The following is a 14,304-nucleotide window of genomic DNA, read 5'->3' on the forward strand; positions in this document are numbered from 1 at the left end:
GCAGCATTAAAACAAAGAGCGTTCACCCAGCAAAGTTAATTCATCAGTTTTTGCTACTTCAGATATCCTGGCTGTCTTTTGCTGCCACAGCACACTCTTCGGGTTGTTAAGCAGTAATGATTTTTCAGTTGTTATCAGTTGTTCAATGGCCTGTGTCTAGGTGTGTTGGTGGTCCCAGTCCAGTTACAGTTTTCAGTGCAAACCCCTCCTCTTGCTGCAACTGAAGTCAAACCCGGCATTTTCATAGCCTTGCCAGAAATGCTGCGGGTCAAGTAATCCTAAGACTTTCCTGGGGAAAAGGTCCCACCCTATCATGAATTTCACAGACCTTCTGTTGTTTTCTGCTTTGTTCAGGGTTAGTATGAACTTGAAATTGACAGCTGCATGGTCTCTTTCCAGGGCTAATCTTGAAGTTTTCTTTGTTTGCTTTTCTTTTGCTTTGGGCAGAGGGCAGATCCAGGCTGTGCAACATAAAGGGAGAGTGTGCTCATTGCTGGAAGGAAGGACTTGCTGGTAATGCAGAGCTGTTTAAGGCACAAACCCCTATCCAAGACTAATGGGCTATGCAAAATTACTGTTTCATTCTTGTGTCCCCTTTGGAATATAGCAGGAAATTTCTGTGAGTTGGCCTGTAGCTGACCAAACCACTTGTGCTATTTGGGAGTCTTCATGCTTTAGGAAATACACAGCTTTTGATGCCCAGATTCATTTACTGTCTGGGATTTGCAGCTTCGGCCCTTTCTAGAGTATAGAATTTGCTTATTGCCTTAGGGAACACCTGGCCTGAGTCAAGATGGAAAGAGCCTGCTAGGGTAAGAGAAGGCTGGCCTTTGCCACCATGAGAGTGCAATCAGTGTTGAATTTAAGCTTCTGAAAACTTTTGTATTGGCTCTTTAAGCTGCTGGATATGGTGAGCCACAGACTTGAGAAAATGCTAAAACTGGATGACCATTCCCAAGTTATGGTGATTTGGTGTCTTAGTGGCCCACAGCGTGTAGGTAGGATGCTTCAAACATAAAGCAGCTGCTGTTCTGCAGCAGTTGTCTGTGGGCTCTGATGTACGATTTATTTCATGGTCAAAATTCCCAAACATTTAATGTAGAATATGGTTAACATAATCATGGTTCTTGTCATGACTTCGTTAATGCTTATACCACGCTGCAAAGACATGAAGCACTTCCCCCCTCCCACCCCCAGCTTTGTTTCCTTGCTCAGCATTTCTGAGAGTTGCATGTACTTGACTGGGCTCCACGCTATAAAGGAAGCTTCTTAAATTTGTTATCCACTAGGCATAAAATTGTAATCCCCTTACCTGCTGATTTTTCATCAACTCCCTGTAAAATAGAAAGGCCTGACTCTCTTCAGAGACAAAAGTGTGTGAAGAAGGCTTGATCGTTTGAGTCTAGAGCTTTAAACGCATTGGCAGACTTTCTTTGTTAAATGTGGCTGATTCATTTAAGAGGTTTATTCCCTAATCAGATTTGTTCGTTTGGAGTTGTGCGTGCAACCTTTAAAAGTGGCAGTTGTTCAAGACTTCGGGAAGCTGTGGTTTTTGAGAGGTGAGGAAGTCCTCTTTTAGACTAGCCATTCATTTAACATTTTAATTTTTCTTTTTAAGGTCATCTGTACCTCACTCTGCAGCCCAGGCAGTCCACCAAGTTCTGGCAACTGTTGCTACAAATCAAGCTAAACAGGTATCTTGATATAGAACCCTTTCCCTGTGGAATACTGTACTGGGGCATGCTCAGCACAGTTTGAGGGTTTAGTTGTCATCTAAAAATCTCTTTGTGCAAGCCATTTATTTATCTGTGACCTCGACAGTGTGATGCTAGGTGTATCTTTGTTATGTCTTGCCTTCTCTCTGTTTTGAAGGCTTGCAAGACTGTGGCGATTAGAAGCTGTGTTAGGTAGTTATACGAAAATTTCACACACAGAAAAAAAGCACTAGGCAATCAAGGGAGAGTTTCCCTATCCTATTATTCTACTGAAAACATTTGTTACTGGTTGACGAGCTGCTAGGTTTAATGTCCACACATCAAAAAAACACACAGAAGTCTTTGTCCCCTGGAATCATTGAGCTATTGCCCATGGAGGCTTACTAGCCTCTGCAAGAGACTTGTTGGAAAAGTTGAGTATTGACTCTATTTAAGTGTCAAGACCTAACGGAACCCAGGATTGAAGGGCACTTAAAATTGCTTCAACCACCTTCCTCTAGTTTGTTCTTAAGTCACAGCACGACTCCCAATACCAGACCAAAGTCAGAACGACCTTTGTAAATGGACAGACTGCACTGACCTGAAGTGGTATTGTGTTTTTAGACACCTCTAACAAGTTCGCTTAAGGGACAGACTCCACCTTCCTCTGTGTCTGCACCCTGTCCTATGGCATCTACAGCTGGTCCAGCATCATCTGGCAGCAAAATCTCTGGTAAGTTGGTCTTTAGTGGAGATGGAAATAAGGTCTGGATGTCTTGCCATCTGTTAGGGTGCGCAATCCAGAGAATGAAGACCCTGAGGAAAAAAGATTTTCCTCCACTGAGAGGCTGCTGTGCCAATCTTGAGGGAGAAAATTTGAAAAACCAAGATATAGAAGAGCAGGAGAGTGGTTTTATATATCGCTCTGTTTTCTTTCTGTTCCTGCACCTAAAATTCGACGATACACTTCCTTGCTCAGAGTGGACTCAGAATGCGTAACCTACCGTATCAAGAAGTGTTGAAAGCACATCTACCAAAGGTTGCAGTGGTTTGACAGCAAATCAAAAGCAGCCATCTTTGCTGTTTTGGTTTTTAAACGTGAAAATCAAGCTGTTTCCAAACATTTTAAACATGCTAGTTTGATTTTTAAATATGCAGGACCATAGGAGTACCTGAGCTAGCTTGGAATGAACTAATTCGGGTACTGGGTCTGTTGAGCATTGAGCTCTGTGACCTACTTTGAAGCCAGTTCAGATACTGTGATCAGTCGCACACAGTTTAGAAACTTCTAAAGAAAGGAATGCCCACTTTACATCGTTCCATGCAAATGGAGGAAGAGGAAGCACTTAGGGAGGGAATGAATTGATTTTTAATGTGTATTAGATAATAATGCTTGCATTGGACACGGTTTTATAAGCCTCTTGCATAAATGTCTAAAATCCATCTCTGTTGGTCTTCTGACTCTAATCCATGGATGTAGGTTCCTCTTAGCCAGGGGTAAGAAGCAGTAAAAATAGCTAGGAATCATATTTGACATGGCAAATGCTTCTTAAATTTTGGTTTATTGAAAATGTCAGCTCCTGAATTTGATAGCACTTCCTTTTTATTTGAAATGTGTTTTGATACGTTGACGAGATTTTTACCAAGGATTTATTGATTTTATTGCTTAATTTTTATTGTCAAGATGATGACGCCTATCTTTGCTCTGATGCCTTAAATCTCTGAAATAATTCTTGTGTTCTCTGATGATGTAGCAAGAATGTTTCTCTGTACAAATGTCAGACCTGGTATAAGTGGCAAAAAAGCTTTGTTTCCAATTGATAAAATTGCAGACTGTGTGTGCAGACTGTTCCTTTTCTGAGGGCTGGATGATAGGGTGTTTTGTTCTTTATTGTAATGCTTGTTCTTGTAACTTACAGGACAAGGGCAAGTAAAAACAGTTACAGCTGTGACTTCTGCTACAGTGACATCAGTACAAGCAACGACTGCACAGCTTAACAAAGCGTTCTCGTTTTCTTCTGTGGGGTCTGTATGAACATTGAGATTTCCTTGTAGTTGACATTAAATATGAGTGTCAGCTGTTAGAGCAAGCATTGCCTAAGTTACTACTAAGTTTAGCTAAGTTAATACTTAGCTAAATAAAAACGGCACCTGCAAATGTTAGGTAGGGAGGGCAGGGGTTTCACCAGAGTTCTTGGAAGACCACCTTGTTTGTGGAAGCCTACCTGAGTGAGGTCTGAAGGTCTGCCAGCATTTTACACAATACCATGTTGCTTTTGAGATTTTTTTTTTAAGTCTGTAACTAACCAAGAGTAAATAGTGACTGGCTTTCTTTTCAGGTTTATCTATAGTGGACTATTAACAAATCATACACTGTGTATGCTGGTATTTCTCATTGTCAGGTGATGATTTGAGATTAGAGCAATATGGCTGTGGTTAAAGCACCCAGTCATGGTCTGATGCACTGGATTCACTGACTGTCTTTGCACATCACCACTTCTCATAGTCAGAGAAGAACACTTATGCTGTATCTTGTATGTTGGGGTTAAGGAAGAGGAAGAAGAGGCAGATCATAGCTGGCTTTAAACATTGTTCTTAGTGAACAAAGCTGCAGCAGGAAAATTATCCCTAGCAAGTTGTGCAGAGGCGTGTGAGAATGAACTTCGGCTTTGCGGCAGAAGAGGTTGAATGGTGGGAGCTTATGCTTCCAGGATAGGAGAAGGAGGAACCTGAACCTGGTCATATTAACACTTATCACCTCTGAAGAGAATGATGTTGGGTTTTCCAACTTGAGCCTACTTATACAGGTTTCAAATGCTTGCAGAGGTTTGAGAGACAGAAGCGCTGGAATTCCCAATTAGGACTTGAAATTTGTATCAACAGTCAAACTAGCTAAATTAATTACTTACTTTAGTGAAACAGAACAAATCCCATGTTTTGGCTTGAAAAGTAGTCCGTTCATGGAGGTGACTAGAGAGTCCCCATGCCATCTGGTGATTTCTGTTACATAACGGTAATGCAAAGCAAGGTGCATATTATGAACATACAGTTATTCTGAAAACTCTCTTATGGAGTGCTTTTTCAGGGATAACAGATATTTCGTCGATCATCTCTTATGTTTGGGGAGAGGGATAACTCCTTAGAAATGATTATTTGAAATCCTGCATGTTTACCTATCTAATACTCAAGTTAATTTCTCTTTATGAAGTGGGTAACATTAAGTATTTCAGAACACGCATACTTTCAAAGGCTGGTTTCTTTCAGTTTTAACCATTTCTCTTCAAGTTTGTCTAGTGGATGTTGCCCAGATGCTTTGCTGTGCTCTTCAAAGGGCTAAAATAGTTCTTTTGAGACATGGAAATTCAGATTCAAAAAGCAAACAAACCCTGCCTTTGTCCTGGGCTGCAGTGCCTCAGACTGTAAACCATATGCTAAATACAGTGCCATTGTCAGTGATGTCTTAGTTACACAGTCTGACTTCTGTATCAGCAGCTGGTCTTTGAGAATCAGAGAAAGCTTAAAAAGCCTCAGGGAATGAAGGTCTTTGGAAGACCCCAATGCTAATCATGAAAGATGACAGTATTTTTGCAAGATAGAACATTTTTTGTGTGAAATAGTCGTAGAAACTTAATTTCTGCCTTGCTATGAGTGATCTCCTTCTTGACAGGCAGTAGTACCTAGTTACTCCCTTTTGTACATGCACTGTTGCCATTGTGGGTTCAGCTCTTGCTAGTCTCCCAAAAGCTATCAGGGTATGGTGCATGGTGTTTAGCTGCCAAGCTGTATGGGGAAGAGATACACAGCAGAAAGGAAAGAATATGGGAGAATGAGGGTTGGTCAAAAGAATTTCAAACTGACTCTCTTTAACCCTCTAGAAACCTTGTCAGAGGGGAAACAAATGGAGCCAGCCTATGTGCATGCTTCTTTCTGCCTGTTTAGTTGTTGGAGAAACTGTTCTCCTGCGTGCCTGACTTTGTGCAGGTCTGCACTGGCAGCGTGTCTCAAAGTTGTGTTAATCACGGGATTGGAATTTGTAACATTTTGAGCTAAGTGTCATTCTTTCCCTTTCTCCTTTTTCCTCCTAGGTCTGGATTTACTTTTGGTGTTGTCACGTCGGCTGCTTCATCACCAACGCTGCCCAGCCTTGCTTCCTCACAAGGTTAGTTTGGAAGGGTGTGCAAACAACAGCTCTTCCCTGCTAAAAGAACGCTTGCTTTTTCTAATTCCTGCGGTTCTTGTTTTACATTGCAGTTCTATTATTAAAATTGCAGTAGCTGCAGTAACATCACATACGTGTGCTGGATTATACCCTGTAATGCACAGAAATCTAGGCCACCTGCCTTTCAATTAAGAGTAAGCAAAATATTTGCTGCCAGGAACATCTAGGAGGTACTAGTTTATGAAAAGGGTAACATCTGTAGTCATTTTCTCTGCTGTCTTTTAATCTGTAGATTTAAAGTTGCCAAGGTTGTCTGGCGCAGAAAGCTGTCATTAAGTGGAATGAGCATTTAGTAATGGGAGGAAAAGACTTGGGATAGTTTTGTGTTGCTTCTAAAATGGAGTTGACGACATGTGGGCTGCCTTTCCATTTCATAGGTAGACCATATTTGCCTGGCCCAGAAAAAGGGGAATAATAAATCTGCTTTCTAATGTTGTTGAAGTTTTCCGCCTCTAATTTCAGTCTTGCAAAAGAGATTTTATGGTCAAAAACTCACTTCCAATGTTATTGGTTGCTCTAATAAAAGATACCACCTCTTCTTCCAAATCTTGGCTTGCTTATATCCTTAGACCATCACAGCCACAGCAATGCTACTAATACTCTGTTGACATTAAGCAGAGAGAGCTAACTTGGCTTAAAATTTGAAGATTCAGTTAATGTAAAAGCTTAGGTAAATAACACTGATTAAAGGAGGAGTGGGAGGTGCAGGAGACACTTGTAAACCACAGTGTTGTGTGAGGGCAGTTACTTCACGCTGCTCCATGAAACAGTAGGAGAACTTTTGCCTCTGGCTGGTGATGGAAGAAGAACAGAAAGAATTTCTGTGCCTCAGGAGGAAACAAATGCTACATTATTTAGTGTCAGTTACTAATATATTTAAATACGCTTAATATATTTATAGGGTAAAACACAAGGGTAATGCTGGCTGTGCTAAGAAGCCTTTGCTCTTTGTTGTTTGATCTCCATGCAGATTTCCCGTGCCTTGTCCAAATCAACTCATAGTCCAAACACCAATGCAATGTTTTCAAGTCGGAGTTTGTGCATGTTTGGTGCTTGAAAATGAAATGACAATACATCAAATAAAACTAGTCCAGTCTGCCTTACTGCTTCAACAGTTTCACACTGTTGGACAGCAGCATATCAAATAAGTGTAGCTCCTTTGGCAATTACATTTGAGAACTTTTCTGTAGTCTTTCAAAGCTGAAAACAGGCTGCATAGAAACTGGCCGGTGGTCTATAAATAGTTGAATTTGTAAAGAAAGATTTTATTCTGTAGGAGACTTTTCATGTGTCAGAAAGTATTTTTATGACCCAGACTGTTCTGAGACATTGGTTTAAATAGAGTTCTGTAGTGAATTTCAGGAATTGCTTAGCCGAGCCAAGTAAGAAGGGGTGAAAATGGTGTTAACAGCAAACGGTCTTAGTAACCAGGTCTTTTATGTTTTTATCAAACTGTTGAAGAAGAGATAGGAGCCAAAGGCTGAAATTATCTGTACTCAGAGAAGGATGGTTAAGTAGATGCTATGACACGAAAGTAACAGTTTTTGTCACTTCAACCCTGTCTGTAAAGATGTCACTACTGTCTTCTGAATGCACATGGAAGTGACAGTTACCTGATGGTCAGAGACTTTATAGTTTTGAGGCAAGAACACTGTCTTAACAATTTCTGAAGCACTAAAGCATGCTATTACTGTAAGAATGATAAATGAGCTTTGCATACCATAACTGAATTTGCAACTTCTGTCTCTGTCACTGACAGCCCCTGCTAAAGAGTCCACCCAGACTGATTCATTTTCACTTGCTGGCGGTCCCAAATTTGGAGTAGTCCCTGAGAGCTCCTTTGCTTTTGGGTCCATCAAACCAGCAAGTGCTCCAGGAGCCTTAGTAGGAAATAGCTCCTCAACAGATGGCACACAGTCAAACAAACCAGCTGCGACAACATCTTCTGCTCCCTCCACAGCCTCTGGCAAGTTGGATATCCCTCCATCTAAACCAGGAGATCACTTGTTTCAGAGCAATCTAGCTGGGGAAACTCTTGGGAGCTTCTCAGGACTACGGGTTGGTCAAGTAGATGATAACGCCAAGACCACCACAAAAGCACCACCTACCAGTGTTGCAGGACCACAGTCAACTAAAGTATCTACAATACAGTCTGGATTCACTTTTGGTGCTCCCCTGTCATTAGGAAAAGCTGGAGAAGCTGCTTCAATGTCAGTCACATCAGCTGGCACAGCATCCCCGTCCACCAGCACTAGTGCTGCAGGCAGCCTCTTTGGCAATGTCCAGATAACCAACACAGGGTCTTCTGGGGTATTTAATCTTGGAGGCTCTAGTGGCAGCAAACCCACCTTTTCATTTGGTATTCAGCAAGCAAACAGTATGAGCACATCCACCTCTACCCCTTCTACTCTCTCAGCTTCAACATCCCTCTCGTTTGGAAGTTTCTTGAGTTCATCGCAAACTGCTGTCCCTTCTGCAACTTCTAATAAGAGTGCAGGGGATGCCAAATTACCGTCTGTGTCAGAAAAGCCATCTGAAAATGAAGCTGTAGCAGCTGGGTCTTCACCTCCAATGATGCAGTTGCCACAGCCACAGCTACAGCTTTCAGAATCCAGCAAAGAAGCGGCTTTACCCCAGGCCACAGCTGGGGATGCAGTCTCCATGGGCTCTGGCACCACCTCAGTAGCACCTCCCCCTGATGCCGTTGCTACTCCTGCCTCCACCAGTGATTTGAAGGCACCGGTGCCTCCTACTGTCTCTGCATCTGCACCACCAGATCAGAATGTCTCGGTGACAGCCTCTACAACAAACATTGCCTCTCCTGCAGAAGCCACAAGTGCATTGGCTGCTGCCTCTGATGTCGCTACGTGTGTTCAGAGTCCAGCTGTTGGTGCCTCTGTGTTTTCCCCCACTTCTGCAGGCTCCTCTGTGTTCTCTCAGCCTCCGAGTTCCAGCTCTTCTGGCTCAGCATTTAGCCAGCCTGCTGGTGATACAGCTGCCACTCCTTCCACACCACCTGTTTTTGGACAGCTACCAGCAGGTACCACAGCATCCTCTCCATTTGGGCAACTCGCCACCAGTACCTTGTCCACTGCCACTGCTACAACACAGACTGCCAGCTCAGGTTTTGGTACTTCGGCTTTCGGTACCACCACTACTGGTGGCTTTGGTCAGCCAGCCTTTGGACAAGCACCGACCTTTGGGCAACCAGCGAGCAGTTCTTCAGGTGGTTTTACCTTTAGCCAGTCTGGGTTTGGGACCATGCCAGCCTTTGGCCAGCCAGCGGCTTCCACAGCAGCCTCGAGCAGTGGCAATGTTTTCGGAGCACCAGCTAGCACCAACAGTGCCAGCTCCTTTTCCTTTGGACAGCCATCTGCCAGCACTGGGGGTGGGTTGTTTGGACAGAGCAGCCCTCCAGCGTTTGGGCAGAACACCGGCTTTGGGCAAGGGGGATCCGTCTTTGGTAGCGCTGCTGCTGTTACCACTACAACATCATCTGCTGGGTTCAGCTTCTGCCAAGCTTCAGGTAAGAACAAACTGTAGAGAGTTGTGATATCCCAGCAGTGTTGCGTGGCTGAAGTACAGAGAGCAGTATGTCACTGGGAAAAAAAAAAATTTATTTTTTAATGTCTATACCCCCCACCCCCAATGGCACTTGATGGTATTTGGGTTGGTGGGGTTTAAACTTTTTTTTTTCCAATTGGTAAGAATAGGAGCTGCAGTGTGTGTGAGGGGGAGGCTGATGCTGGAGACAAAAGAAGCTTTTGCTCTGCTTCACTTCATCAGCAGCCTCCGAGTGTAGCTCTCAATCCAATCTTGTATTCATTTTATACTTAAGTCTACCTTGACTTAATTTGGAATTACATATTGTCCTGCCTGTTGCACAATAAGTGGTTTGGATTCAGCATAGTGTAAAAGATCTTAAATTAGTTTGTTGTTGTAAATTGCTACACTGAGGTGGCAAGGCAGCTCTCAGACCGTAATCAAGGCAATGAACACAGATGCAGCACTTCCTTCTGGAAAATGGGCTGCATTCTGTGCGTGCAACAGTGGATGTATAGCGCTATATCATGGTCTGGGATGGCAAAAGAAATTCAAGGCCTCAGTGATGGGTGAGCAAGGAACTAATCCGTTAAATCTGCTTTTCCATTTGGAAACATCTCAAAATTAAATATAGCAGTAACATGGCCATCAGCTATGTGGCTACATAGTTCAATTGAGTAGTTGCACAGACCAAACCTCCTTTGTCAGTCTCCTTTTGTTCTCCACCTCGCTACAATATATTGTCGGGGTTTTTTATTGTCTGTACAATCTTCGGGCAGCTCCCAGGGAAAAGTGAAAAGTACATAGTAATAATAGAGAACATGTATTTCCAAGGAAGAAAACCTAATTAGGCTCATTTAATTAAAAATGATGGCACTGTAGGCAAACTGCTTGCTCATTTTAACTACAGTAACAGAGAATAGTTATACTGGGGGAAGTGAACTCTGCTTGACAAAAGTGTTCCTAATTACAGAAATGCAAGTTTTATTACAAAATGCACATTTAAGTGAACTGGGAAATGGAATAGGGAGTTGTTGTTTTTTGGTTTTTTGGGTTTTTTTAAATCAAAACATTCCATTATCTATAAGAGGAATGTTTAGGTAGCAAAGCTCAGATCCTCCTTACATGTATAAGAGCAATGGGAATGCTGTAGTGCTTGTGCAGGACTTGCATCATTACTATAGCGATATTAACAGAAATCCAGTTCTCTTATATTGTTAGCAACAACCCCAAAAGTGAAAAGGCCTTTTGTTTTCTGTTTGCTTTTAAGTTGGCCAAAGAGAAAAAGGAGAATTGACTTTCAGATAAACTTTCAGTGGAATTTATTATTTGAGTGTTGGCACGTACTTTAAATTTGTCCAACCCAGATACATTTGGGAACATCCCTTGTATCCCTGTGTTTTGACATGGGAGACCTGTCCTTTCCCTGTTCTGGACTCATGTCATCTCCCTGAATTGCCTTATACCCTAGTAATAGTTCTAGTGACTTATTTTCTTTTCTTTGCAGGTTTTGGTTCTAGTAACACAGGTTCTGTGTTTGGGCAAGCAGCTAATACTGGAGGCACTGTCTTTGGCCAGGCGAGTATTCATTGCTTACATATAAACAAGGGACTGTTATGTATAGTGGACTTGTTCAGGGTTCCTACTTATTTCTGATACGTTAACAAACAAAACAAAAAAAGATACAAGGGTATGGAGAGACAAATACTTTATCCCATGCAAGACAGAGATGCAGTAAGGCACCTGCCTTTATTCCATGCTAAGTGGGAAGTGGACAGTGCAGGGCAAGCTTCAAAGGCATTATTCTGTACCACAGACAAGATTTAAACTAGACTTAAATAAGATTTCATTGCATTGGAAGGTAATTGCTTGCTAGTTCATCAGCCCCTTCATACACCCAGAGGAACAGGCCAGACAGAAGAATCAGCCTTGGGGGCATGCACTGCTCTGACTTTGCTTAAATCCTGTTTTTTTTGTCCTTTTTGTGTTTTAGCAGCCATCTTCCTCCAGTGGAGGCTTGTTTGGAACTGGAAGTGGTGGGAGAGGTGGAGGCTTCTTCAGTGGTTTGGGAGGAAAGCCAAGTCAGGATGCAGCCAATAAGAACCCCTTCAGTTCCTCCAGTGGAGGATTTGGATCTGCAGCTTCCCAGAGTAAGTGAACAAAACAAGAATACAAAATGTGCTGTGATTTCCATCTGCTTTTTTGATCCCATCTGCTTTTCTGCTGTTAGTAAATTCTGTGTTCACATGAAAGGCTTCTAGAGGGTAATAGAGACAGAGTACACATGATGTGTAATCTGGAATTCTTCTAAGTGTATGGAAAACAAGTAGGGAAGCCATTGAAACAAGCAAGCAGATGCAAGAAGTGTGAAGAATATATTCGGCAGGAAATTCTTGGCCAAATGCTTCTTTAAAATTCTTTAAAATAAACTTTTGTTACTGAATTTTTGCTTCCAACTTAGTTAGAAAGCTTTTATTATTTTTCATCTGCCTTAACACTATAAAAATTAAAAATCGTGTGCTCAAGAGTAACCAAGTGAAGTATGTGATGGATAGCAGTTTCCTCAGCTTTGTCCTAAAAATGGCTGACTTTATGCAGCACATGCAAGATACTTCATCAAAATTTGGTATAATACATGGATAAGCTCTCAGTCATTTGTGACTAGGAGGAGGTGTGAATTTTTTCAGTCAGTGGATGTAGTAAAAAAAAATAAATATGCTCAGTGGTTGGTTTGGGGTTGTAGTCTGGTTTGGTAAGGGAGTAATTGCCTTTCCTTTTATCAGCTTTTATCCAGATTTGATAGACAGAGTGTGTCTCTTGCAGCTAAACTCGTGCAAGCATTGTAAAGCTGGGTAGATGAGAGGGATTGTGTAAAGCCCTCTTTGGGAGGAGGGACTCAGACTTGTCCTTTCTTTTGCTGCAGTTGTCAGCTAAAAGGCATCAGTCCGCATGTGTGTTGGCTAAATCAATCTGCACGTGAGGTGCAACACCACCCTCCCACATGTTTCTTGCCCAGCCAACCAACCTAACAAAAGGAGGCTTGAAAAGCAGGGTTAAGAATACATTAAAGCTACCTGCAGGTGCCTTTGCACCAGGGACTCTAAGGGAATATTAGAGATTTTTTTTTATAGATGCTATAAAGGATTAACTGTAAAGGCAAGAATCAATCATTATCTATTAGTGTAAAGACTTTCTAAATTTATTTTTTTTTTTAATGTCATAGTCAAGTTAAAAATGAATTAGTCTTGAGTTTTCTGGGTTAACGCATCTTGGTAATACTCTAAAATTTGAGCTGAGATACATGCATGTCACTGTCTGCTATAGCAATGATCCTGAAATACTCGCAGGCTCTCTGGTGCCTTTCCTATGCAGCTGTTGCAGGTCTGTGCTTGTTACATGCATTTGTATGTCACACAAGCTATTCATAATGATTTCTTAAGTGTGGCTTTTTTTTTAATGAGACTGCCCAGCTTCATTATTTCTTCACTTGTGACTTGGGTTTGGCAGAAAGGGAAAGCAGAACGGATGAAGTCCAGCAGGTAGAAAGCACAAAAAAGAGGAAACAGTGTCTAAGACTTAAAAGTAGGGGAACAAAGGAAAGCTGTAGAATTAGCTGCCAAGTGGCTAGAAGAGCACTTCAAGTCTTGGGAGGACAAATCCATTTATTTTATTACATCTTTAATGATCCATTGGGATTAATGGTTGAGGTCGATTCTCTAACCTTGCTGATTTAGTTCTTCTTTACTGCTGTGCTGGGTTTTGTGTTGAAATAAAACGGATGGATCACCAAAGAAAAGCTTTGGTTATTCTGTGTCCTGCCACTAAATGCTAAAACTCTGTAGCCTTGTGAAAGGTGAAAACTTGTGCTATTTCTCAGTAAGGCTGGAAAAGTTTGGCTCCTGCTTTAAGGTCCTGTCAGATAGTCATGTTAAGAAATATTGGCAATTGCCAAAACAGCTAAGAATCTTTAATTTGTGGTGAACTGATGTTTTTGTTGTCAAGAGAGACTGATCCTACCTGCTCTGATTTCTCACTTGAGGAGTTGTCTTGTCTTCTAGTGACTGCAGGACAGGATGCAACTAAACAAATCATCCATCACTGATTTGCTAGATCCCAGTACTAAAGGGTTGTTAGTGGTCCGTCAGGTCCAGAATGGATCTTGGTGGGACTACAAAGCCCTGAAGGAACAGGGGAAAACTCTGTGTCTCTCTGCAGAGTGCTGTCTTCAGTGTAGTGTTTTCATTTTGTGCTTGGGAGTTGGAAATAAAAGGCATTTCCCTTTCTCCTGATCCAATCAATGAAGTGTAATGTAGAATATTGTCTGTTGTGAGCTTCACAAGTATTTTTCATCTCCGCAGATTCTTCTAGCTTATTTGGAAACAGTGGAGCAAAGACTTTTGGATTTGGCAGCTCATCTTTCGGAGAGCAGAAGCCCACGGGCACTTTCAGCTCTGGTGGTGGGAGCGTGGCATCTCAAGGCTTTGGGTTCTCCAATGCAAACAAAGCAGGTACTTTTGTTAATCCACCTGATGTGAACACCCATGCTTACCTGTGAGATATTTAGTAGTCTACCATGTAGATACAGCCTGGACTCAGTACACGTACAGGAATTGTCTCTGAACAGTAAATAAAAAATAACTAATGGCTTAGTGAATGGAAATTGGTGGTGGATTCAAGGCAGAGATTTACAATCTCTTGTGCAGAAAAGCATCCAGTAAACTGTGTTTTTAGGTATTCATTCCAGAAATTCCCATTGCAGTTTAAGAGCAGAGAGGTGTGTGAGTTAGTGCTGGTCTTATGTACCATGCAATGAAGAGTACAGAATATGGAACTGAATAAATTCTTCCT

At 42.0% G+C, this 14,304-nt stretch overlaps 1 protein-coding gene across 2 annotated transcripts in view; it reads left to right on the forward strand.

Annotated features, from left to right (window-relative positions):
* The window catches only part of NUP214 (nucleoporin 214), a 45,108-nt gene that overhangs the window by 22,645 nt on the left and 8,159 nt on the right, over positions 1–14,304 (forward strand). For both annotated transcript variants that reach the window (XM_056351742.1, XM_056351743.1), the window contains exons 25-32: positions 1,619–1,694; positions 2,319–2,427; positions 3,614–3,719; positions 5,780–5,853; positions 7,673–9,439; positions 10,964–11,034; positions 11,450–11,606; positions 13,815–13,964. In XM_056351742.1, coding sequence (XP_056207717.1) covers positions 1,619–1,694; positions 2,319–2,427; positions 3,614–3,719; positions 5,780–5,853; positions 7,673–9,439; positions 10,964–11,034; positions 11,450–11,606; positions 13,815–13,964 — 2,510 coding nt within the window. The remainder of the gene's footprint in view (positions 1–1,618; positions 1,695–2,318; positions 2,428–3,613; positions 3,720–5,779; positions 5,854–7,672; positions 9,440–10,963; positions 11,035–11,449; positions 11,607–13,814; positions 13,965–14,304) is intronic.

This window comes from Falco biarmicus, chromosome 9 (genome assembly GCF_023638135.1).
Source record: "Falco biarmicus isolate bFalBia1 chromosome 9, bFalBia1.pri, whole genome shotgun sequence".
Taxonomy (NCBI): Eukaryota; Metazoa; Chordata; class Aves; order Falconiformes; family Falconidae; genus Falco; species Falco biarmicus.